The 26,418-nt window shown below is 50.7% G+C and overlaps 1 protein-coding gene across 1 annotated transcript in view; it reads left to right on the plus strand.

Annotated features, from left to right (window-relative positions):
- Nucleotides 1–26,418, plus strand: part of STAB2 (stabilin 2) — a 211,070-nt gene that overhangs the window by 153,438 nt on the left and 31,214 nt on the right. Inside the window, exons 43-51 of the mRNA XM_051845830.3 lie at nucleotides 69–142; nucleotides 2,037–2,108; nucleotides 16,018–16,137; nucleotides 17,395–17,442; nucleotides 18,425–18,508; nucleotides 20,362–20,508; nucleotides 21,251–21,391; nucleotides 22,775–22,834; nucleotides 24,185–24,361. Of these exons, the coding sequence (XP_051701790.3) occupies nucleotides 69–142; nucleotides 2,037–2,108; nucleotides 16,018–16,137; nucleotides 17,395–17,442; nucleotides 18,425–18,508; nucleotides 20,362–20,508; nucleotides 21,251–21,391; nucleotides 22,775–22,834; nucleotides 24,185–24,361 (923 nt within the window). The remainder of the gene's footprint in view (nucleotides 1–68; nucleotides 143–2,036; nucleotides 2,109–16,017; nucleotides 16,138–17,394; nucleotides 17,443–18,424; nucleotides 18,509–20,361; nucleotides 20,509–21,250; nucleotides 21,392–22,774; nucleotides 22,835–24,184; nucleotides 24,362–26,418) is intronic.

Genomic DNA, 26,418 nt, shown 5'->3' on the forward strand with positions numbered 1-26,418 from the left:
CCCAGGACGCTGCTGCTGGCAGACAAGGCTGGGTTCTCACGCTAGATACCTGCTGTTTGTTTTTAAAGAAATCAACCCGTGCTTGGAGAACCATGGTGGCTGTGACAGGAACGCAGAATGCACACAGACGGGACCCAACCAGGTGAGCAGTGGCTCTTAGACACGCTAAGGGCTGGGCGTGGACACAGGCCCGTGGGGAGAGGCTGAGAACAGGGCTCTGAGGAGCTGTGGCCACACAGGAAACTGCAGGGCAAATGAGCAAGAGCAAGAGGTCACTGCTTTTCGAAAGAAAGAGAGAGAGAGAGAGAGAGAGAGAGAGAGAAGAGAGAGAAGAGAGGGAGGGAGGGAGGAAGGAAGGAAATTATTTATTTAAAAGGCAGAGTTAGAGAGGATAAGACAGAGAGATCTTCGACCCACTGGTTCACTCCCCAAAAGGCCACAATGGTTAGGACTGGGCCAGGCCAAACAAAGGAGCTTCTTCTGGATTCCCCACATGGGTGCAGGGGCCCAAGCACTTAGGTCATCCTCTACTGCTGCCCCAGATGCACTAGCAGAGAGCTGGATTGGAAGTGGGACAACTGGGACTTGAACCGGCATCCATATGGGATGCTGGCACTGCAGGCGGCGGCTTACCCTGCTATGCCACAGTGCTGGTCCCTTTCACACATGTGGGAGAGCTGAAAGAAGCAGCTCCTGGCTTCAGCGTGGCCTAGCATTGGGGCCTTGCAGTCATCGGGGGAGTGAATCAGCAGATGAAAGACCTCTCTCTCTTTCCCTCTCTCTACAACACTTTCAAATAAATTAATTAATTAATTAATTAATTAAAAAAAAAAAGAGGCCATTCTTAAGGAGAAATCAGGGGCTAGAGGAGAAACGGTGCCGGGAGAGGGGCTTGCCTAGGGAAGGGAGAAGAAACAAACACCACGTGATCTCAAAAGCTCCTGGGATTTCTCCCCAGAACACTCCCCTTCCAGATACCCAGGAGCCCACAGGTTTTGCTTTGCCTGAGGTTCTGAGAGAAAGGCGCCACAGAGAGGACGCCGCGTTAGGCCCTCTGTCAGTCACGTGCTCCCGAGAACGGGAGTCTTACAGGCCCCTGCTGTTTGGGGAGGTGGAGGAGCCGTGAGGTCTCTGACGCCGGAGAGTGGGGCTCACAGGTGCACAGAGAGGCGGGGCAGCTCTGCCTCCCCCGGCTCCGACGCAGTGCGCACATCAAAAGGCCAGGCAGGGACTCACATGCATCCAACACTGGAGCCCAGAATCCAATCTCCAGAGAAGCTTCTCTCGACTTTGCTGAGCTGTTCAGAGACCTCAGTCCCAGGTCCCTCGATACACAGGTCAAACAAGTACCTGAAGCACCTAACAATTAGCAAACAATAATAGTAGAGCACTTGTCTTGAAGAATCGTGAGTGTGCACGCATACGCATATGGTCATAGGGAAACCACACGTTGGGCTTTCTTACACATATTTTGGGGGTTCAGTTTGAGTGTTTCAAACTACCCATGGGATGGGAACTAAACGTAAGAGGGTTTTGGTATTTTGAGCCTCCAAGCATGCTCCTGCTGCCCTAGATGGCAGCAAGACCATAACTAACAAGGGACAGTTGTGGGCAGCTTGCTAAAGGTTGGGGCTGAAGTCAGGGCCTGTTGAGAAGGAAGATGAAGAGCAGCAGTGAAAACTCACCCAAGAGGCCCCGGCTGGCCCAACCGACAAGTTCAAGTTCTAATATGCAGACATCCCACCAGGGCCTCTGCTGCTACCCAGCAGGCTCTTGCCACCCCCTGGGAGGCTACACTGGGAGCAGGCACCCCTTCCTCAGAAAGCACAGCCAGTAAGAATGGTAAACAGGATAGATCCACAGGCCACCCCAGAGCTCGAGGCGACAATTGCTGCTCCAGCATAGAGATGCCCACCGCACACGCCGACTGTTCTGACATCACCATGACCATGCTAGATCCCGAGTCTGCCAGCCAGTCATGCGGCCAGTACAGAGCCTCTCTGTGTACTGACCTGTTTGCCTCTGCTCCTGGACAGGCCGTCTGTAACTGCTTGCCCACGTACACGGGAGACGGGAAGGTCTGCACGCTCATCAATGCCTGCCTGATAGTGAGTAGACCCAAGTCACGCCCTCCTAGCTTCCGGCTGGGGTGCCCCTGAGCACCTCCTGGGGATGCCCTCTTGATGTGATCTCTCGGTACTTCTGGGCCACAAGCTCATCTCTCTTCCCAAGGTTGGGAAGAAAAGAGAAGCAAGCGTCCCCTAGCCTGCAAGATCCCCAGGGTGTTCAGGGGTTCCCCTGAGTGCAAGTGTCCTAAGCCAGCTGGGTGAGAGTCAGCTAACTCTCTCTCTCTCTCTGGGAGTCAGCTAACTTTAATATCCAGCCTGACACCTTGTTCCCTAACCATGATGGTTCCGTGTTGAGTACCGATGGCAATTGCCTGTGGATGTTTGATTGTTTTATTGTTCATTTCATTTACTCTCAGCATACCTAGTGCAGAGGAAGAGATGGATTCAAAGCTAGCCTTGCAGAATGTAAAAGGCTACCTCTAGAAGAGACAAATCTATGCAGAGAGTAAGATGTGTGGGGCTGGGGCGAGGGGGAGGGGCAGCAGGAGCACAGAGAGCCTTAGGGGGAGGGCAGTCCCTCTGCATGGCACCGTGACAGGGGCCCCAGGCCACACCTTCATAGCTTCCGGCAGACACTCGTCCAGACCCCCAGAACACGCAGCACAGTGAGTCCCAACGCAAACCCTGGACTGTAACATCCACGTCGGCCCAGCGGCTCTAACCAAGGAGCCACACTCCAGTGAGATGCAAATAACAGGGCAAACCAGAGCCCCTGACAGAGGGTCCTCTGTGCTTTCCACTCAGTTTTTCTATAAAAACCTAAAACTGCTCTAGAAACCGCGTCTATTAATTTTAAAACACACACACGTGAACCAGCATTCACAGAGAAGTCAGGGCCCACTCTCCCATCTTCTTTGCAAGGTGTGTGTGTAGATGCTTCTATTCTAGGTATTTTCCCAGCTTGAGCTATTTTCTATGATATAAAAGGTTGTTCCCAAAATAGCATTCATTAAAAAGAGAGTCATTATTGAGCTCACATATGTTTTTTTCCTGTCGGGGAAAAGCTGGGAGACACTTCAGGACCCAGCAGCATGAATTGCATGAGCTCTAGAGAGACACATCAAACACGTTTTCTCAGCTTAGCCACAGCACACTGAACCAAGTCTATCCACTTACTTATTCCCATATTGCCATTTAGAAAAGAACGCAGAACAGAGAGGAGGCAGGAATACAAATCTACAGCCAGGCCGAATTTTTTCAGAGAATGAATCTGCCACGGTCCACCAACTGCCAGCATGCTCACAGACCAAGCAGGTGGCAGGGGCCGCGACCCCAGCAGGCTGGGCCCTTTTATATCTTAGCTGGGCTGGGAGTAGGGGAGTTGGGCAGCAGGCAGTGGTGAATTTCTTCATACTGGTCTTTCAAGTTTGGCCTGCTGGCTTCCTAAAGGGGGAAGATTGCAGAGCAGAGCGTGGGGTGAAGACAATAGGGCTTGAGATTCAAGGGCAAGGGATAAATTCCAATATTATCTCTCTTTTGGGCAAAGAGCAAGAATGGCTAAAGCTTATGTCTTCGTTCCATCAATCCTGACTCTAAGTATAGATAAGGAGGTGCCTATTTATTTCTGGCTACTTCCTGCTGATACGGGGTGTAGATGTGGGGTGAGGATCTGAGCGAGGATCTATACTCGGACCGGATTGATTGAAGAGCAGTTTTGTGTTGTTCCTACAAGATAGCTAGAGATACAGTGGTTATTTGTTCCTGCATGAACTTTTGGAATAAGTTAATTATACATGGCAGAAATAGGAGCACTATGATTTTGAGGACAAAAGGAGCTATTAGAGACATTGCCTGTGGTGGAAAAGATGGCCAAAATGTGGCAGAGTTACCTTGTGCATACGTCTCATTAGCACATCTTTTTATGTGTTCGATCCCATCTCTTACCACACCTGATTTATTGGTGTAAAAGCAACATTCTTCACCCAAAAAGAGGCAAAGTCCTCCTCTCCCGGCTGTGAGGAGATCTAGTGCCTGGCAGTTCTGGAGAACTTTTGCTTCCAATGAACGTGAGATGGTTGCTGTGCTAGGTCATTTGTGTTTTCTTTGAGACTGAGAGATAAATCTTCCATTTTATTTGTCTTGTCTACTGAAATGGCCAGTCCGGTCATTCCTGTTCTGATCCCTATCAAGATACCCAGCGAGATGATCAAGGGGGTGAATCTGAAATCCCTCTCTTCACAGTGGGTTGTAGGAACAGAAAATTGAGACTGATCTAGGGTATAGGACAAAGGAGGCAATAGGCAGGCGGGGGCACAGGTGCCTGTCCAGTTGGTAGGAGGCAGATGTATGCCTGGTTTCCACGGAGAAAGAATGCCCTTGTTTCTGGTCCTATGCATACAATCATATGGTCAGCACATGCTCTGTGCAGCAGGGGAATATGACGAGTAAATGCCATTGCAGCCGCTTCCATTGAGCGTGAGGAGCAGTGGTGGCCAGGAGGGAGTGGGCCTGGGAGAGTGACAGCTAGGCCACAGGTGTCATGGGGCAATGAACCCACCTTATAAAAAGGGGCTTGACCAATTAGCAAGGCTGTAGCAAAACGCCTTGGACAGGTACTGCAGCTGGGTTCTCCGGTCTTACTTCCCTCTGCAATACCGCTATTCCTTTCCCCGGCCGTGCTGGTTTCTTCCTGGGAATTCCAGAACAGATATATGTCCTGGGGTTCTGCTAGGAGGGTTCTGGTCCTTGTCACATAAATGAGTCCATGGACCATTTCCCGGAGCTGGGTGTAGGTGGGGAAGGCTTGCCAGCCCCCTGGGGAGGAGTGTGTGCAAATCCAACATGAAGAGACATTGGCGTTATCCTCAAAGAACAGGCTAGAGGAAATGTTGATGAGAGGTATGTAAGAATTCTGGTAGGAACTGTGGGTGAGATGTATGTGGGGGCTTGGAGCCAGGATAGGGGGCCAGGTTAGAAGCAGGAGACAGCAGGAAGGCATCCTGTGCAGAAGAGATAAAGGGTGTGAAGAGAAGTTTTTCACCATGGGTCCAGTCAGCGGGGGGCAATTGCTGTCAAGCCTATGGCCAAAGTTAGGGCTAGCATTACAGGTGCAGTCAATAAGAGGGTGACACAATATGAAATATAAGCAGAAGATAAAGAAGGACATCTGTGTAGGTGTGAAGTCACAGAGATCTCCCTGGAGCCAGCAATCTGAGACGAGGTCAGGAGGGTAGATGAAGACCAGTAGCTGTCCTCTAGAATAACATGGAGATGGACTTGTCAAGGACATGAGAAGGTGGTTCTTCTCGTATTGTGGGGAGCTGCGTCAGCCTGAGAGAAGTGGGTCCTGTGGAGGTGGACTTACATTAGGGATGTCACTAATTTTAGTAAAATGCACTCAGCAGGGTGCCCTTTGAGTGTGGCAGCGGTAGGAGTTGTCAGCATCACCTGGCAGGGCCCACTCCCATTGGGCTTTAGAGCAGCCTCATCTGGTTTTAGATAGACCCAGTCACCAGGCTGGAAGGCCGGAGTGTAGTCAGGAGGCAGTGTGTGGTTTGGGTAGGTGTGTCTGCATAGGTCCATGAGTGACAGCGCATTTCAGTAAGAAGAGGGAAAGCGGCAGGAGGAGGAATAGCTTCGGAGTTCTGTAGGGGAGGGAGGTTAGGGGAAAGGAGAGGCCTTCCATAGAGAATTTCAAACGGGCTAAGCATGAAGGGCTTCCAGGGAAGAGATGTGAATCTTCACAGAGCTAAAGGGAGGAGTTTCCCCCACTCTAAGTGGACCTGGGCGGAGAGTTCAGTTAGGCCTTGTTTTGTAATTCCATTCATCTGTTCTACTTTTCCTGAAGAGGGGGGAATGATAGGGAATGTGAAAATGCCATGAGATATGAAGAGAGGCAGATTTTTGAATAATTTGAAAGGTAAACTCCAGTCTGTTAGCTGACTGAATGGAAGCAAGGAACCCAACTCTGGAATAATATCATTTAATAGTAAAGTGGAAATGGTGGAAGCTGTTTTATTAGTAGCAGAGAAAGCTTCCACCCACCCTGAGAAGGTGTCCACCATCAACAGAAGGTAATGTATGCACCTAACTGGTGGCAAATGGGTGAAATCAATCTGCCAGTCCTCCCTCTGGGAGTGATCCACAGGCCTGGTGGGGAACGGAGGTGGCCTGATGTTGGAGTTGGGGTTAGCGGTTTGACAGGTGCTACATGTCTGAGATATGTAATGCAGCGTTTCTCATATGGCAAGAGTTAAGTGTAAGTGTGATCTCAGGAAGTGAAGACAGTTTGAGTTTGAGTGATAGAGAGAATGGAGGCTTTTTAGAAAGGTAGCTTGGAGAGAAGAGGGGAGTATTAGTCTTTCATCTAGAAACCACCATGAGTCCTTCCTAGATGCCCCTTGTTGTTGGAACTGAGAGATTTCCAAGTCTGAATATGCAGGAGCTATGTTGAAGAGAAAGGATGGGACCATTTCCCCACAAGCTGCTACTTTAGCCGTCAGATCAGCCTGATTGTTAGCCTCAGGTAGGTGCTGTTTATCTTTCTGGTGGCCTTTGCAGTGAATTATAGCAGCTTTTGTCGGTAGCTGGGCAACATCAAGAAGAGCTTTAGTCAGCTTGCCGTTTATTACAGGGGTCCCTTGGACTATCAGAAAACCCCTTTCTTGCCATATGTGGGCATTGGAATGGATGATATTATAGGCATATCGGGAATCTGTGAATATATTGACTGTCTCCTTTGGCTCAGGTGAAGGCTCAGATCAAGGCTAACAGTTCAGCCTGTTGGGAAGTAGTGCCTTGAGATAGGGGCCTAGCCTCTAGGACCCTAGTGGGGAAGAAGAGGAGATACCATCACGGTGCCCCTCAATTATTGTGTACCAGTGGGAAAAGGGAGAGCTTTAGAAGCATTTCCATCAGTGAGCCAGTCCAGGGCTTTTGGGATAGGAGTGTCTGTGAGGTGGTGAGTGTCTGTGAGACAGGAAAAAACCAAGGCAGTCAGGACAGGAATGGGGTTCGAGGGGATCAGAGAGAGTGGCAGGGTGGAGAGTCGCTGGGTTGGGAGAAGAGCAGCAGTGGAGGTAATGGTGAGCTGGAGCGGGGTAGAGTGAAGAACTTCCACATGAGACGGAAATACAGGTTGAAGAGCCCTGTGGCTGAAGAGGTCTTGCAACCTGTGGAGGACCAGATTTGTAAGGGCTGATAAAGGGTCAGCTTCCGGGCCTCAGGTGTGAGAAGCACTGCTGTGGCCAGGACGCTGGGGCATGGAGCCAGCCTTGACAAACCCCATCTGATTGTTGCAGAAATAGGCCACAGGTATAATAGAGTCTCTGGCCTTTGGGGCCAGGAAACTGAGTGCTTGCCCCTTAGAGCTATGGATAGACAGGAGGAAAGGTTAAAGTAGGTTAGGAAGGCTTAGGGCGGGTGCTTGTAGAAGAGCCTTTTTTAGGGTTTGGAATGGGGTCTCTAGAGAGGAAGTCTCATCTAGGTCTCCCTTGGTAGCTGCATACAGAGGTTTAGCAGTAAGAGAAAAGTTTGAAATCCAGATGCAAAGGTATCCCTTGAGTCCCAAGAAAGAGAGGAGGTCACACTGAGTACATGGGAAAGGAAGAGAGTGTATTGCGTGTTTTCAGACCGGAGGAATTGTACAAGTGTCTGGCGTCATGAGAAGTCCCATGAAAGTGACAGAGGTGGAAATTAGTTGATCCTTCTTTTGAGACACCCTACAACCTTTTTCAACCAGAAGGTTTAAAAGGCTACTGGTATGTTGGAGACAGGTCTCTCAGGAGGGGCTACAGAGTAGAAGATCACCAACATATTGAAGGGTGCTGGGTGAAAGGTTAATAGAGACCAGATCTGCCTGGAGGGCCTGTGCAAAAAAGGTGCCCACTGTCCTGGAAACCTTGGGGTAACACTGTCCAGGTGAGCTGTCGAGTAGGATGAGTACCGGGCTCAGACCAGGTAAATGCAAAGAGTGGTTAGGAAGAGGTATCAAGAGGAATTGTGAAGAAGGCATCCTTTAGGTCTAGGATGGAAAAGAGAGAAGTTATAGAGGGTATTTGAGAGAGGAGCATGTAGGGGTTTGGCACCACTGGGTATATGGGATGGACAGTGGTATTAATATGTCAGAGGTGCTGTACTAATTGATAAGAGCCATCTGGGTTTTTGACAGGAAGTATAGGTGTGTTATGGGGAAGTGAGTGGGGATGAGTATGTTAGCTCAGAGAGGCAGTCTGCAATAGGTTTTAGACCTTTATGGCCTCCTGGACTTAACAGATATTGGGGAACAGCAGCAGTTTTTATGGGGACTTTTGGGGAGATGCAGATGCAGGTATGGTGGGTGGCTATTACTAGGTGGGATGCATCCCACACTACAGCATTAACCAAGGGAAGGGAGGGAGTCTCGGGTGGAGGAGTGGGGAGAGGAAGGTCCATCATGGGAAGTATAAAGGTTTGTGCTTTATCCCGGGTGGGAATGGAGATGGATGCCCCCAAGGGTGGAGAAGGTCCCTGCAAGAGGGGGGTGGGGCAGTTAGGAAGGAGGAGAAAGGAACGCAGGAGAGTAGTATAAGGGAGGGGTCTTACAGGCCCTTCCATTAGACCTTTCATGCCAACAGCAGAGACTGAGGAAGGGAGGAGTGGACCGCAATATTCCTTTAAAACAGGTAAACTAGCCCCAGTGTCCACCAAGAAAGAAACTCGCTTGCCAGACGTTGTCCCTCTTGCCCTTGGGTCCCTGAACACATCTGCGATGGGAGCTGTGGAACCTTGACCTCCTCGTTCTGTTAAGTTTAACAGAGATGAGATGTCCTGTGCCGGAGGGGTTTGAGCAGGGGGCTCTTCCAGAAAGGGGTCACCCTCCCTGGGGGCAGTCCATCCCCGTTGTCCACACTTGGGACATGAGGCAGGGGGAGGCCTCGGGTTAGGCAGCTCCTGGCCCAGTGTCCAGGACTGCCACTCTTAATACAGGCTCCAGGAGGGTTAGAGCCTTGAGCTGAGGTGGACTTTGAGTTGGAGCAGGCCTTGGCCCAGTGCCCAGCATTGCCGCATTGATAGCAGAGCCCCTGAGGGGCGGGACTTGGCTTGCAACTGGAGGCTTGGTGGATTACAGAGGCAAGCATCTAAAGCTTTAGTGTTCTAGCTATTTCCTTCTGAGTCCATAATCCCTCATCTCTAGTGTTAAAACCATGAAAAGCCACATCTATGAGGTCCCTCTGGGGGGGTGTGGAACATCTTGTAATTTTTGGAGTTAGTGACAGATATCGAGCTGGCTGGGACATAAAGTGGGAATTTAAATACAGCCGTCCCTCTGGGAGTTGGAATTGGTGTTAGTATACTTCGTCACTGCCTCTGTAAGGCAGGACATAAATACAGCAGGGTTCCTGGGTGACCTCTCAGGTCTTCCTATAATTAACCTGTTTATGGTTGTTCTTATCCATAGCCACCAGCAGGCATGAGATCATGTGGTCTTGGGCCTGTGGCCCCAAGTCCTCGGGCTGGTAAATCCAATCCGGGTTAGGGTTGGCTCTGGGGATGGCTCTAGCGGCCTCTGGGTGTCTGTCTGGGGCCTGGCAGTTCATCTCATCTGCATGCTCTTCAGCAAATTCATCTGGAGTAGGTTAGAGACTAAATACAAGTAGAATTAAACACAGATCATTCCAAGTTAAGCTGTAGCACTGGTCAGGGGATTCTCCGAGAATGAGCCTAGATATTCCTCAGTCTGACTAAGGTCTGATAGAGAGAAGGGCACATTGATCCTCACCCAACCTTCCTCCCCAGCTGCCTCCCTCAAGGGGAGGAGGGATTTGGGTTGCATAGTTCGAGAGCAGGTGTGAGGAAGAGAGAGGGTGGGGGATAGGGGAAGAGGAGGAGGCGGGGTGGGATCCCATGAGGAATCAAGTGGGTCTGTCCCAGAGGAGAGGCTGAGGTGTCAAAATTCCCTGGGATGCAGGGGATCAACTGCAGGGTCAGGGTCAGGGTCACGGCGGGGGGATGAGAGGAGGGAGGGCGCGGCAGCGGGGTGGAAGGCTTGCAGTGGGTTTTTTCTTCCTTGGGGAGAACTGGGTAAAGAGACTAGAGGAGAAGAGGGTGGAGGGGTGGCACTGCCCCTGCTGCTGGTGGTGGGGTGGGAGAGGAGGAGGGGCTGGAGAGAGAGGGGTAAGCGAAGGGCGGTGTTCCTGAGATGGAGGGGGGGGAAGGGATGGGGAGCTAGAAAGTTTAGGGGGAGGGAGGCGCCAGGCCTTCTTCCTCCATGAGAACTTGGAGCGAGGAACATTGATCCCGACGTAAGAGACCTCTGACAGTGTTCCGTTTCTCTGTCCAACTATTAAGGTCACAGAGAATTTGGAGATCAAAGGGGCTGAATTATGGCCATTTTGAGCCATTGTCTAATTCATATTGAGGCCAAATTTTAATACAAAGGCTAATTCATCACTTCCGCTTTATCTCTGCCTATAGGCCCAGCTTGCACTAGTTTTTTAAGAGGCAGGTCAGAGTGGAGTCAGGTGAAATGGGAGAATTTTAAACCCGTGGATTAGGCAAGATTTGGCCTAAGGGAAGGGGGGTCTTTCACAGGGTGTCCCTGGGAAAGAATTACCCCAACCTAAACCTAAGTTCTGAGTCCTCTGAGAGAGCAAGAATCCCCATGCTTAGACCAGCAGCCCAGTTCTAAGCTGTGGTGGGTGAGCGTTTTCCCATACAAGGGAAACCAACCGAACGCCCAGGTCCTGCAAAGGGGGATGAACCAGTCCTGAGTGTCGCCTCAGCGCACTGGAGGCGACAGAGGCATCTCTTACCAGTCCGACTGGTGTGTCCCAGGCCCATCCGGGTCACTCCAAGGAGGACAGCCAGGAGAATCCTGGAAGTTGCACCCTCCCACCCCCAGGAGAAGCCAAGTCAGAAATGAAAGTAGAAAAAGAGACAGACTCAAGGGTACCCTATGAGGCTGTCAGGATCTGGTCTTCACCTGGGGAGTTGGAGTCACCAGAGTCGCCCTGGCCAGAGGCTCTCAGCCATCCACCCGGTTATCCCCGGTTCCACACACCCACAGTCTCTCCCTCGAAAGGAAAATGAAGACTGAGCGTGCCACAGAGAGGAGAGAGTGTGGAAGAAGGGGGAAGGGAGCCATGGCTCTTACCCGAAAGCTGGATCATTGGCTCCCTGCTTCACACGGGCTCCAAGACATTAGGGAAAGAACGCAGGACAGAGAGGAGGCAGGAATACGAGTCTACAACCACGCCGAATTTATCCAGAGAATGAATCTGCAGAGGTCCACCAACTGCCAGCATGCTCACAGACCAAGCAGGTGGCAGGGGCCGCGACCCCAGCAGGCTGGGCCCTTTTATATCTTAGCTGGGCTGGGGCTGGGGCTGGGGCTGGGGCAGCAGGTAGAGATGAATTTCTTCCAAATTTGGCCTACTGGCTTCGGAACCGGGGGAAGAATGCAAGGGGTAGAGTGAAGACAATAGGGTGTGAGATTCGAGAGCAAGGGGTAAACTCCAACATTATTTCTCTTTTGGGCAATGAGCGAGAGTAGCTGAGACTTGTCTCTGTTCCATCATCAGTTGTTATCAAAGAAAATCTCATCCTTTTCACCAAGCACGTCTTTCAATGTTGAGAGGTTTAAGACTCACTTCCTCCATCAACAACCTTCCACACCTTGTTCTTTATAAGCAGGAATCCAGAGTGGATGCTCTCTGAGTCGACAATACAGTGCAGTATTCCAAAACTAGTGCTGTCATAAGAGAGAGGCCTGGTAGCTGGTCTTGAGAAGATGCCTCTTCTCTTGCCATACACCTGCTCTCCCAACCCTACTGCCACCTTCTGCATGTCAGCTCTACCTTAAAGTAGATCAAGTTCTAGGCCTCCTGCATTGAGTACAGGATGCACCACCTCTTCCCCCTCGTGTCCACACACACATCATTAATTCTCCCAATTCTCGTTGTCACTGAGGAGGCACAGGTGGGAGATGGAGGCTGCCCCCAACATGCCAAGGCCTGCCTGTGACAGGAGGGTGGTTTTTGTTCTGTGTAAACCCAAGCAGTAGGTCTGGGAGTCGGGGACTGAGTTTAGGAGAAAAAGTGATTTCTAGGCCAGCGCCGCGGCTCACAAGGTTAATCCTCTGCCTGAGGCGCCAGCACCCTGGGTTCTAGTCCCGGTCGAGGCGCTGGATTCTGTCCCGGTTTCCCCTCTTCCAGTCCAGCTCTCTGCTGTGGCCCGGGAGTGCAGTGGAGGATGGCCCAAGTGCTTGTGCCCTGCATGCACATGGGAGACCAGGAGGAGGCACCTGGCTCCTGGCTTCAGATCAGCACAGCATGCCGGCCATAGCAGCCATTTGGGGGGTGAACCAGCAGAAGGAAGACTTTTCTGTCTCTCTCTCTCACTGTCTAACTCTGCCTGTCAAAAAAAAAAAAAAAAGTGATTTCTCCCAACGCGCGATAAACATCAGAAGAGGGAGAGGGAGAGGACGGAGTAAGCTCTGCATCACTCAGGGTATTTACAGCAACAGTAACTGGAAGGTCATCAAAGCAGACAGCCGACCAGGTTCTCCAGCCCTGGTCCTCCACGGCGAGGGCATCGGGCTGCTTTGCTTCTTAGTGCCTCAGTTTCCATGGATGGCCGCGGATGCACCAGGGCCTCTGTCGGTGCTAACCGCGTGGCCACACTCCCTCGGTAGTGCTGTCTGGGAGGCACGCTGCTGAGACTGTTCCCCTGTGGGCTGCCCTGGGATACCTCCTCTGATTTTCTTACACCTTGACTGTGAGCTCACCGGCTGCTGATCAGCAAGCCTCAAACTGGGCAAGCAACCTGCTGCTCAGAGCCACCTGTCCCCGGCCTTGACCTCTGGATGGACATGGTGCTCTGTCAGCCCACTGGGGTGTCACATCACATCCAGCTTGGCTATCCTGCATCCACGTGACACCACACCAGGAGTCGAGCACTGGGCTGGGGGTTCCCAGGCAGCCCCTCAAAGCAGTCCCATGCGGGAAGAACTCTTAGCACCTCCCTGCTTCTGATGAGATGCCTCCCTAGCCATGGGCCGCTGCCCTGGGGTTGCTATAGCAACTTGCCACAAACTGGGCTCAAAGAGAAGGAAATTATGTCCCCACGGTTCTGGAGGGCAGAAATCCACCCCCGAGGTGTCAGCACAGAGGTGCCCCCTCGAAGGCTCCAGGGGAGAAGACTCCTTCCCTGCCTCTTCCCACTGTCCTGGTGCCTCCAGGATTTCCTGGCTGTGGCCTCATCACCCCCATCTCTGCCTCCACCTTCACATGGCCCTCACTTCTGGAACTTGATAAAGGCACCTGTGGGTTTAAGCCCCACCCCACCAATCCGGGATGATCTCATCTCAATAGTCCCCGTTGCCTCTCCAAAGAGTCTGATTGCATGTCTCCAGCTCTGGCCATGCGAACGTAAAGACAGCCTATTGTTAAAGCCCTCCCTCTCTAAGCCAGGTCCTTGTCTGCTTGTGCTAGTATGGCAAGCTCCTCAGGAGAGAGATCCGCATGAAACCACTGCATGAGGACAGTAAGGGTGACAGTGTGGAGAGTCGAGGAAGCTTGGGTTTGGAGCTGTTCCTAACAATTACGACTAGCTTTACTTTCACAGCAGTTCTTCCATTGGCCATTTCTGTCTTTAAAAAAAAAAATGGCCACCTTGGGTTGGCCAAAAGATTCTTGGTATGGCTGATGTGGGCAATCCCAGCGGCCCCTGTGCTGCCCTCTCAGCACATTCCCTTAGGAATTAACTCTCTGTGCCCCAGGCTGGAGAGCCGCAGGCCAGGAGGGGCCACGCAGGGAAGACCAACAGGGGAACTCTGTTCCTACAGAGTAGTGTCCACACGGCTCCAACTAACTCTTGCTCTGAGCCACGCCAGCCTGGTGTTAACAGAGATGGAAATTTTTAGAAATTTTAACATTTTTCCAACTTTTAAGTGATAATTAATTCTAAAAATCCCTTTGAAACACTGAGCTAAAGCAGCAAAATAATCATAGAGCTCAATCTTGGCCCAAGAATCACCAATATTCGACTCAAGGGTCACCAACAAGCGCCTGGAAATGGAACCTTCATGGATTAGTTCTCTGTCCTAAGCTCCTAGCCCCTTCTGCACAGCCATAACAGAATCCCTGGACTGGGTGACTTTAAGTGAGCAGAAACGTGTTTCTCAACGTTCTGGAGGCTGGGAAGTGTGAGACTGAGAGACTGGTACCCTGTGCAGGCTCGTCCTCCTACAGGGAGCCCACTCCCTCCACTATAGCATTGTCCCACTCATGAGGGCAGAGACCCCATGGCCTGATGACCTCTTAAGGCCCCCCCCTTGCTACTGTCCCAATGGCAATTAAATGTCCACGCGAGGGGGCATTCAAACCTTAGCACAAATCTTTGAAGCTGCGCTTGCCTCAAGTCCATCAGCCTGGCACTCGAGACCCCTAGGAGGGTGGTCCTGGGCTCCCACCGTCCTCTCCCTGCTTCCATGAAGGCTCCGCTGCAGCTCCTGGGCTTCTGCTGTTGACTGAGATTGATGGTGATTTGGGCCAAAAGAGGATTCTTCTAGGTGGTTTTAGAGCATGCAGGGTGTTGGTACCATTGAAGTCCAGGGCATTGCCTGGAAGAAAAGCATGCCCCAGGGGATAAGAGCCCCCAGAAGTCAGCTTTCTTGGACAGGGCACTGCGTGGTCTCAGCTTGAGGCCAGGTTCTGGGGCGATAGGTCCCTCCTGGACCAATGGGTTGTGCTCAACAAACTCTTGGAAAAGGGCTGGAGGAACGGGAGACCACACAGCCTGTCGCTCCCCCTCTTCGTGGAGGAACGACACAGGACCCTGCGCTGTTCTTTTGTCTGCTCGGCCCTTCCCAGGTTTGCTGCCGACCCTTCCACCTCTGTGGAAGGGCGGCTCCCCCTGCCACTTTCCCCACTTCCGCAGGGGAGCGGCACACCGCCGGCCGGCTCTCTCAGGGGCTGCTCAGATGTTATCCAGATGTTCCCCTTAGATGTTCCTGGTGCATGTTGTCTCTCTCCTCCTTTATAGTCCTCTTCCGCCAATCCCAACTCTGCTACCCACACGCCGAGCATGCTGCTCTCCTCCAATCAGGAGCAGGATCAGCTCCTGCAGCTCAATCAAATTTGGCGAGAGGCAGCTGTGTAGAAGTTGTTTACTCCTCTCCCAGCGCCATATTGTGGGAGAGCAGATGCATAGAATAAGTCTTAATTCCAGTAACTTAGTCCAGTCCGAGTTGCTCCCCACAACAGCCAGCCTGGAAGACGGGCCCCTCCTCCTCTGATGAGCAGAGCCGGTTTTGTAAGTGAACTCTACTTTCTTCCTCACTCAGAAGCTCTGCTTCGATTGTAGAGCCCTTCTTGGGGTCCCGTGGATGTTGGCTTCACGCTTCACTTTGCCTCGTTTATGTTTTACTTTTCTGAGGGCAGGGACGTGAACACTATTTTACATAAGAGTACTTCAGAAAGTTCCAGAAAATGCCTATGGTGGAAGAACAACTATGCATGAACCTCAGGATGGTTTTACAGCCATCGAATCTTTTAGTTCGATTTGTCCATGAATTTCCGACATCTCCCTCATATGGGCTACCTCCTATATGGTGACTGCTACCTCTCCCATGATTGGATCAGAGGTTAGCCTGATGCTGACAATGGTCACACAAATTAGTGCCTTTCTAGTTAACTCCCAGGTGACAAGAAAGTTCCCACCTGGCGGCTTTAGGCTTATCTGTGATGCCTGGAGAGCTACTCAAAGGACTTGCCCTCCTAAGACCCACAGCTGGGTAGAATAAGGTGTCCCTTGCAACCATGGAGAGTTGGAAAGCAGCCTCAAGAAAACAGAAAATAATGCATACTACCCACAGTAGGACAAAAAATCCATTTCAACACAGACTGACTTGGCAAGCATGGACAGAGCTGGCAAACTAACTGCTCTGACCCCCTGGCAATTTTACCAGAAAAACGGCGGCTGTAGTGAATTTGCGATCTGCAATCACACTGGAAAAGAAGAAAGGACTTGCACCTGTAAGTCGAACTATACCGGGGATGGATTCACCTGTCGTGGCAATATCTATCAGGTAAGACATTTCCACGGAGCGAACTCTGCCTCCCCAGCCAGGTTGAGGCTCCAGGTTGCTAAGGGATGTCCAAGGGCTCTTGAAACGTGCAGCACTATCAAAATGTAAAAGGTGACTTCCACGTACATTAGCAATGAAAAAAAACAATTTCTGTCTGTCCATGGGAATTCATTTGACCTGTGATAGAGTGATAAAGGTTGATAGAAGGTTCTGGAGTCAGAAACATCTGGGTTGGAATTCAGTTCTATTAAGCAGTAACGTTGTGACTTTTGAGGGCCTATTATATTACCTCTCTGTGCCTCAGTTTCCAAATCTCTAAAAGAAAAATAACAGCACCAAGGCCATGAGTAAGAATTAAATGTGAGGCCGGCGCCGCGGCTCACTAGACTAATCCTCCACCTGCGGCACTGGCACTCCAGGTTCTAGTCTCAGTTGGGGCGCTGGTTCTGTCCCGGTTGCTCCTCCTCCAGTCCAGCTCTCTGCTGTGGCCCGGGAGGGCAGTGGAGGATGGCCCAAGTCCTTGGGCCCTGCACCCGCATGGGAGACCAGAAGGAAGCACCTGGCTCCTAGCTTCGGATGGGTGTAGCTCCGGCCATAGCAGCCATTTGGGGGGTGAACCAACGAAGGAAGACCTTTCTCTCTGTCTCTAACTCTGCCTGTCCAAAAAAAAAAAAAAATTAAATGTGATTATGTGTACAAAGGAGGCAGAGTCTTTAATAACTCAAAGGCATGGGTTGCTGTGTGAATGAGCGAGCGAGTGAGCGAGGGTTTGCTGCATGCACGCCTGCGTCCACTTAGATACCTGGACTGCACATGGAGAACAGGGCAGTAGATGCTCTCAGGTTTCTACCTATTATCACGTCAACATTCACTTACTTGCTTTAAAGCAATCTTTGAGTGAGTGAAATCTGCCATAAACCTACAACTGATATTTTTTCAATACTTAAATAAGTTTTCTTAATAATATTCTGTAATTTTAAAGGTTCTTAAAACTTTTTGCTTTTGGAAATGGTTGAAGCTTTCTTTGGTAAATTAAATGGAGATTCCAAAAAAATTTTGTAACTCACAAATGTGTGCACGTGGTCATCCTGCATGTTGGCTGTAAGCCTATGGGGGGGTGGGGGGTGGCAGGGTGAAAAAGACTTGAGAGAAGTGCCAGATACTTGCAAGGTAGGAAAAGCGTCCTGTGATAACTCTGCATCCTTCTTGTAGATAATTTACAGGCATTAAGCAAAGCAACCTTGTCTGTCTTTACAGGAGCTTCCCAAGGACCCAAAAACTTCGCAGTATTTCTTCCAGCTGCAGGTGAGAGCAGCTACAGATAGCTCCAGTGTAAGAGCGGGCTTTCAAGCCAGAGCCAGGATGAACCTGGAGCCTCCAGGCCCAGGCGCTGGAGCGTGGAACAGGCTCTGCTGTTGGTTTTCTGTGAACTTCCTCTCTCAGCGCTGATCTCGGGCAGGCGCAGGGAAGAGTGCAGTGAATGCTACACTGATCTGTCTTGTACATGTCAGAGGGTATAGCTGCGTGACTATGGTTCACAGCACCCTGGTGTATATTTTATAAATGAGTAGGAGCCAGGAGCCCCAAGCCTGCCATCGTAAAGGAAGGGCAGATGTCGATGGCCTTGAGTTCACACACTGCATGAATTGTCACACTGGCACCCATGAGTCAGTATGGCTACTCTTCACTTAAAAAATTGAAAAATATACATGGTGTATGGAAAAACTCCCAGCAAACCAGTGAGACAAAAAGCATTACTGATGGTAACTGGCCAGCACTTAAAGAAATGTGGAATTCGATGTTTCTGCACATCAGACATCTGAATCCAGATATGCTGAAGAATAAAATATCTAGAAGGATCGTGGGAGATTAGAGGAAAATATAGATAACCTAGTAACTATATAATCTTAGAATTGCAAAAATTGTACTATAATGATGTAAATTATCTTGTTTTTTGTATTTGTATAATTATCCCCAATCACGTAAAATATTGGTAGATAGAAAAGGCCCTGGAAAAATAACAGGAGTTGCTTCAAGGTGCTAGGGTTATGAGGTTAGTCTCATTTTCTTCTTTAGGCTCTATGGGTATTTTCAAAACCGTGAATGCAGTAAGCAGAAGGTATTAATTAGAAAACAAAACAACATGATTTTGGCAGCAAACAACCTAGGTCCAATTTGCATCCAAGACGAAAACACAACACTTTCCATCTACTTTGCAGTCATCAGCTCCCGCGGGTGTTTGAGCCCTGCCTAACCAGGGGCCACGGCCCCGCCTTCCTTCCTACAGGAGCACTCTGTGCGGGACCTGGCTGGCCCCGGCCCCTTCACTGTCTTTGCTCCTCTATCTGCAGCCTTTGACGAGGACCTGCGGGTAAGCACCATGCCGTGGGCAGAGGGAGGGCGTCTGGGGTGAGAACACGGTTCCGGGACCTTAAGCTGGAACCGACACTCCAGATGCTTCTGGGCAGCGCATTTATGACCAGGTGCCCTGAGCAGCAGCAGTAGGGGCTTTCTGCCAGTAGAGGGAGCACTGTCAGGGGATGCGTTCCGGTGGATTCAGGCCAAAGACCTCCTAAAGAACGTTCCTGGACAGGGCAGGAGGCTGGCAGAGATGCACAATTGTGATCCAAACCTCCCATAGACAGGGGAGAGGCTGTGTTAAGGGAATTTAAATAAGTCCTTCCTTTGCTTGCAGGACTTATCAGAACCTTTACTATGCTAATATTCACTGGGGCTCTTCAGGCAGTGTTACCCATGAGTAATGAGGATAGCTAGCATTTATGCAGTGCCTGTTCTGAGTGCCTGGCCTGGATTAACTCAAACAGTCCTCGCAGAGCTGAGTGTTCTTATTGTTCCTGTTTTACTGTTGAGGATATTGAAGAAGTAACTTTCCCAAGGTCACATGACTAGCAGATAGTGGAGCAACAAGGGGTTTTAACCACTGTGTGCACTGCATCTGTCTGTTTGTATTTTGGACACTAGAAAAGCAGAGGCACTAAAATCATTGTCAAGAGTTTGAGGGGGCCTGGCGTTGTGGCGCAGTGAATGTAGCCACCGTCTGCAATGCCGGCATCCCGTATGAGCACCAGTTCAAATCCCAGTAGCTCCACTTCTGATCCAAATTCCTGCTAATGCACATGGGAAAGCAGCAGAGGATGGCCCAAGTGCTTGGGCCCCAGCCATCCACATGGGAGACCCAGATGGAGTTCCAGGCTCCTGGCTTTGGCCTGGCCCAGCCATCTGGGGAGTGATCCAGCAGATGAAAGATATTCGTTCTCGTTCTCCCCCCCCTTTTTCTCTCCCTTGCTCCCTCCATTCCCTCTCTCCCTCCTTTTTCCCCTCCCTCACTCCCTCTCCCCCTTCCTTCCTCTCTCTACAACCCTGCCTTTCAAATAAATAAATCTTTTATTGAAAAGAATTTGAAATTTGATAATTTTCCCTTTAAACATCAAGAAAGTTATCAAACAATAAGAATTGTGTGGGCTTTTTATTATGTCTACTTTATAGATTCATTGTTTTTATCTTGGATTTTTTTGAAGGGCAGAGAGAAGCAGGAAATAGTCAGAGAGGTAGAACGCTCCCAATCTGTTGGTTCACACTCCAAATGCCCAGGACAGCTAGGACTGGGCCAGACCAAAGTCAGCAGCCAGGACCTCCGTCCAGGTCTCCCACGTGGGTGGCAGGGGCACAGCTACCAGACGCATCACTGCTGCCTCCCTGAGTGGGCACTGGCAGGAAGCTGGAGTCGGGGGTGGAGCCAGGACTCAACCAGGCACTCCCGCACGGGATGCAGGCGTCCCAGACAGTGCCCTAACTGCTACGCCCAATGCCCAATGTGGTGTAAATTCTGAATTCCGGGTGGAGCTCTGTGGGATGTCTCCAGTGCTAACGGTTTAAATCTGGCCCTGGTACCGCCGAGAGAGGGGTGGACTAGCAGCTGTCACAGGAAATGCTTCTTCAGAGGAGCGTCCCACAGGGCTCCAGGTCTGCAACCAGTGCTATGAAACGGGGGAACCCTTCCACCCGAGAGTCTACGGAGAGGCAGGGAAGGCACCAGGGCCACTGCCTGGCGCAGCCTCCAGCCTGTAACCCTGACCACAAGCCAACTCCGAGTTGCCAGAGTCTGAAAGGCGAGAGGACGGTGCAGGAGGGTACAGAGAGCCGAAGAGAAGGCTCTAGACAAAGGCGCCCGCTCTGGCTGTAACCCCTCCTCTGCTCTCACAGCTGAAAGCCTGGGACCAACAGCGCCTAATGCCCCAGGTTCTGCGTTACCATGTGGTCGCCTGCCACGAGCTGCTTCTGGAAAACCTGAAACTGACCCCAAATGTCACTTCCCTCCAAGGAGAGCCGATTGTCATCTCCGTGTCTCAGGTAAGAGACGCCACCTCGGGAAGTACCCTCTCCTCCTTCTTGGGCTAACCACCAGCACTAATAATAAAAACTCACATCTATGAAATTGTTTTACAGGCAGAAATTCCTGAATACAAAGTGTTTGATGGTGTATCATTTAACCCTCACAGTAGCCCCATGATTACACAGTAGTATTTTCACCCCCAATTTTCAAATAAGGAAACTTTGCTCAGCAAGGTTAAGTAACTTGCCCAAGGTCACACAGCAAGTAAATATTCAAACTAGAAGTCAAAGCAGAGGCAGGGCAGCTCCAGGCGGTCCATAGGACTGCTTCTGGTAGCCTTGGTCAGAAGCTGGAGAGAGATGAGAGCTCCCAACTACAGCCACCTGACCTCTGTGGCCTGTCCCCCTCACAACAGAGGAACAAATGGTGACTCCAGAATTCATTGCAATGGGAAAAAGAGCTGGGGACAGGGATGTAGAGAGAAGCCAGTTTTGAGCTGCTCGTCTATTTCATTCCTGAGAATCAGGGAAATGACTGTTTTAGTGGATGCCGCATTATCTGTTATTAACTTCTCCATGTGAAAATTACATTCCTGTCGCAATTTTCTTCTTACCATCACAATAAAAACAGACTCCGGGAAGGCAAATCTTCAGATTCCCCACTGATGACTTAATGTGTGGGTGAAGCTTCCTGGGAGAAGCACTGCTGTGCCTGCTGTTCTCCGTGCTCACGTCTCTTTAATTTTCTGGTTGATTTCAGGATGCCGTGTATATAAATAATAAGGCTAAGGTCATAGCCAGCAATATCATCACCACTAATGGAATCATCCATATCATAGACAAACTACTGTCTCCCCAGAACCTGCTCGTCACTCCGAGAGACGCCTTTGGACGGATCCTGGTAGGTAAACCTGCTGACCTGCTCTCCGCACGGAGGCGCCTGAGGCGCAGCGTCTCGGTTCTGAATGTGAGGCGTCGTCCTCAGACATCTTGATTTTGCTACTTCAGGCTCAGGGATCTTCAAAAGCCTCATAGACATTATTCTCAGAAAGAGATGAGTAAAGGCGGAGGGAGTCGGGTAGAAAGACACAGCGTTCCAATCTGCTGCTTCACTCCCCAAAGGCTGCGGTGGAAGGAACCGGGCTAGCGCTCGGCCAGGAGCGAGGAGTGCAGTCCCCGTCTCCCATGTGTGTGGCAGGGAGCAAACTAGTAGAGTTGTTACCGGCTGCTTCCAGGGCCTGTGTTGGCAGGAAGTCGGAATCAAGATCTGGAGGCAAGAGTCAAACCTGGGTCCTCTGCTATCGGGGTGTGGGCATCTTAACCTCCAGGTTTATTTTAAATCAATAAATAGATTTATAGGTTTTTCTTGATCCTGACTTCAGACTGGCCCACCTCTGGCCATTGTGGCCGTTTGAGGAGTGAACTAGCAGATGGAAGACTCTCTCTCTCTCTTTCTCTACCTTTCAAATAAATAATTTTTTGAGCGTCTATAAAGGCAGGTAGTCTTGCAAATATTTGGAAGATGGAGAAGATAGATACAATTGACAGCTAGAGATGATTGACAGCCAGAGATGATTGCTAGAGAGAGACAGATGATAGATGACAAAGAGATAGAATTATAAATGGTAGGCAAACAGATAAATGACAGGTGAGAGAAAAAGAGATCTCGCACTAAACCTGGAGTAAAACTCCTTCTCAATGGACAGAAAAGGCCATTTTGAGATTTTTTTATTATTATTAGCATTGGCCAATGTTCTACATTGCAGACCTCAGAAACTACCATATCTAGCTAACATAAAAAGGAGTTTCTTAAGACACTAGGTGCATCGCTGAGTCTCTCGGAAGGCCAGAGCGCAATCCAAGGTGCTACACAGTTGCTAATCAAGCAGCCCAGGGATGCCTGCAATGGGAGGCACCCGTCCCCACCCTGGGACCACTCTGCCACTGCCACTGGCCTCATCCCCCGGGCCACAGGAGAACAGGACAGCAGATGCTTCTACCATTGTGCTTGCCGGAGGTCCTGAAGTTCCTGCAGCTTCCCCTACCACATCTTATTGTTTCTGTCCACCAGCAAGTCTTGCACAAATGCTTCTGCTTGGGGATATCACCTATGGGGCTCTAGCTGCAAGGGATTCTGGGGGAAATGTAGTGCTCAGCCTTGCAGCCTGTGGAACACAGAGAAGCATAAGCAGAACAGAGTTGGAGGGGGTGTTGGAGCGGCTCTGTAGTATCTGCACTTGTTTTACCAAGGGAGCTTTTGTTCAAATGCTTTGTTTTCACGCAGCAAAATCTTACGACAGTGGCGATAAACCATGGCTACGTCAAATTCAGCAACTTATTGCAGGTAAAGACCCAGGGGAAAGTTGGTTTGGGAATAAGGTGCCCAAGGAAGTTCTGTTTTTTGCTGTCTCGTTCGGTCTTGTTGGAGCCGGCTGACTGGCTACTATTGCCTTGCTGGCTCGCTGATCACTTTTTGCTCATTCAGCAAATTGTTGTTGGTTCTGGGTGAGGAAGTCCCCATTTCCTGGAGACCACAGTCGTTCTCTGCCACTGCATTCTGCGACGTCACGCGGTCTTGAGCTCTCTAGCATACACGGGCTGATTTGGAAATTGAGACGGGTGATGCTGAGGTTGAATTGGGGGATCCCTGGACATGGGGCTTCACACCTGGGAGTGTCGCCCGCGTTCCAGAGCTGGGGACACGGAGCTGGAGAGCCTGTGGGCAGGCAGAAACTGGCCTGGAAACCACATCTTTTCAACTCCAGAGACCATCCCCAGGGAGCGAGGACATCTCTTGGTCAAACCCAAAGGCTGCAGAGGAGACTCGGGAGGGCAGGGCTGTGGTCCTCCTGGGATTGCCCTGCCCCCTCCCCTGAGCAGTCCTTGAGGCTTCCAAGAGCCCTGCCAGGCCCTGGGGCACAGTCTCCACATCTCTGCAGAAGTCCCTGAAATGCCCTGGGTCTCTGGGGAACTTTCTAGAAATGGGGGTTTCAAGGCAGCCACAGTGAGAATCTTCAAAGATGTTACCGTCCATAACATTTGCTCACCTACCACCCCCAAAGCTTCATACTCATCCCACACCTGGGCACCAGACTGGCTGATCACAAGCTTGGAGAGCGAGTTGGCAAACCTCTCTGGAGCTCTTACAGGAGTTATAGACCCTCCCTCGTAGGGTTGTGGAAAAACTTAAAAAGCATACACGTCTCCTCCCAGCCGTAGAGGGCTCTGAGAAGGAGTCCCCCCACCCCCACCCCATCGTGCCATTCCTGGCTCTGGATCTGCATGACCTGGATGTGTGTCAACACGCAGCGGCAGCTCAGTGTTGTAGAGGGTTTCCTCACTTTAAAATGAAATAGGAGAGAAATGCTAAGTTGGTCTTCCGGAATGTAAAATATGTGGGCAGAAGTAGTGCACACGCGCACACACACACACACACAGGCACACACACGCACATGCACACACACCCAGAGAGAGAATTTTCCTGCTCACAAAGCCCCATACCTGACCTCGCCCTTTGCTTTCTAAGGCAATGAGGTTAAGAATGGCTGCAGTGTGATGGGCCCCTGCCTCTGTCACTCTTGAACCATCTGGAGTCCTGACAGGCCATGGGCAGGGCCAGGAGGGCACCCCACGGAGGGACGCTGTGCCCGTGGGGCGGAGCAACCACAGGGGCTGACTCCTCCCTGTGTTCCAGGCCTCAGGCTTGCTGAGCGTCATCACGGACCCCATCCACACCCCCGTCACTGTCTTCTGGCCCACGGACCACGCCCTCCAAGCTCTGCCCCCCGAGCAACAGGACTTCCTGTTCAAACAAGACAACAGGGACAAGCTGCAGGAGTACCTGAAGTTCCACGTGATCCGGGATTCCAAGGTGCCCGCGGAGAGCCCGCCCTGGGATCTCACTTTCCTGGGTCCCACTTGCCGGAGGTCAACCGTGGTCCTCAAAGGCTGAAGGGGAAATGACAGAAGTAAACTGATCATACGCTTTCAGGTGCACACCATTCTGAGGAGCGATGACAATCTCACACCCGGACGTGAGCCGTTCCTTCGCCCAGCATGCCCCAGATGCATGTACTCCCCACATGTTAGTCATATGTGCAAACAACACACATATTTACCCCAGCTGCATGCACTCTCCACACATTAGTCATATGTACATACATGCAACATACAGATATATATGCCCCAGCTGCATGCACTCCCCACACATTAGTCATGTGCATATATACAACATACATACATATTTACCCCAGCTGCATGTGCTCTCCACACGTTAGTCATATTACATACATACAACATGCATACATATATACCCCAGCTTCATGTACTTCCCACACATTAGTCATATGTACATACATACAACATACATACTTACCCCCGCTGCATGTTCTCTCCACGCATTAGTCATATGTGCATGCATGCAACATACATATATGTATATACCCCAGCTGCATGCACTCCCCACACATTGTCATATGTACATGCGTACAACATACACACATATTTACCCCAGCTGCATGCGCTCCCCACACATTAGTCATACATATATAGAACATACATACATATTTATCCCAGCTGCATGCACTCCCCACACACTAGTCCCTTGGTGGCCTTCTTGGTGATGAGAGCAACTGATGTGGCATCGCCACACTTGGGTTCAAGTGGCCCTTATTCTACTTATCGATGGCCCCAAAGCACAAAAGCAGTGATGCTGGCAATTTTGTTATGGTGTATTATTAGCATTTTCTTTTCTTAGCATTTTATTATTTATTATCATTTTATCAGCACTACTTTATTAGCAGTTATTGTTGAGCTCTTGCTGTAATCAATAAATGGAATTTTGTCCTAAGTACGTATACATAGGAAAAAAACATGGTCTCTGTAGTGTTCACTGGAGAGCAGGTTTCAGACATCCACTGGGGGTCCTGGACCATAGTTCTCATGGATAAGGAAAACAGCTGTGTTTTGTTTAAACACAAAATAGTGCGGGAACGACCCAGAAAGTAATGAATCCAAGATCCAGGCAGTGCAGCCCAGGGCGTCCCAGGTGTCCTTGTCCCCATGAGGAGACCGGGCATCAGCAGCCCCTCCCACTGTGACACCCTCTGATGTGTGGTGGCAGTTTAAACCCCCAGTGCACCACGCTAGACTGTGTTTCTTGTACCTGCCTTATTTAATTCAACCAGTACCCAAGAGCACAGGCCAGCCCTTCCGGTTTCCTGGGGCACACTGCAGATGCTTGCTAACAGCAGTCCCAGCTTTTTCTGGATGGATGGACTCTTTTTCTCCTGGTTCCAAAATGTCGACACAAATGATGCTGGCTCCTGATGCCCTGCAGGGGCGTGGCAGCCATGCCCTGTTCCTAGCCTGGGCTCATGCTTCCTGTTGTGAGTCTATGCCATCCAAGAATGCCAGAAGCCCTCGCTTGGAGCTCTCCAGTTCCCAGGGCTGCTGTAACAAACCACCACAGCCTGGGGGCCTGACACAGCACAGCTTGTCCTCTCGCGGTTCTGCACGTGGAACGTGCCAACTTACTACCTCTGGTGGCCCCAAGGGAGCACCTGTCCCATGCGTCTCTCGCAGCTTCTGGTGGTTGCTGGTAATCTCTGTCATTCCTTGGTTTGTAGCCACGCTGTTCTGGTCCCCGCCCCTGTCATCACGTGGCTGTCTTCTCCCTCTATGTGTCTGTGTCACCACATGGCATTCTCTTCTTTCTCCAAGGACACCCTTCCTCTTGGATCAAGGGCCCATCCTAGGGGCCAGCACTGTGGCATTGCAGGTTAAGCTGCTGCCTGAGGCACTGGCATCCCACATGGGCACCAGTTCGAATCCTGAATGCTCCACTTCTTATCCAGCTCCCTGCTAATGCACCTGGGAAAGCAGCAGAGGGTAGCTCAAGTACTTGGGCCCCTGCACCCACATGGGAGA

Source organism: Oryctolagus cuniculus, chromosome 11, assembly GCF_051225735.1.
Source record: "Oryctolagus cuniculus isolate XC-2025 breed Fujian yellow rabbit chromosome 11, ASM5122573v1, whole genome shotgun sequence".
Lineage (NCBI taxonomy): Eukaryota > Metazoa > Chordata > Mammalia > Lagomorpha > Leporidae > Oryctolagus > Oryctolagus cuniculus.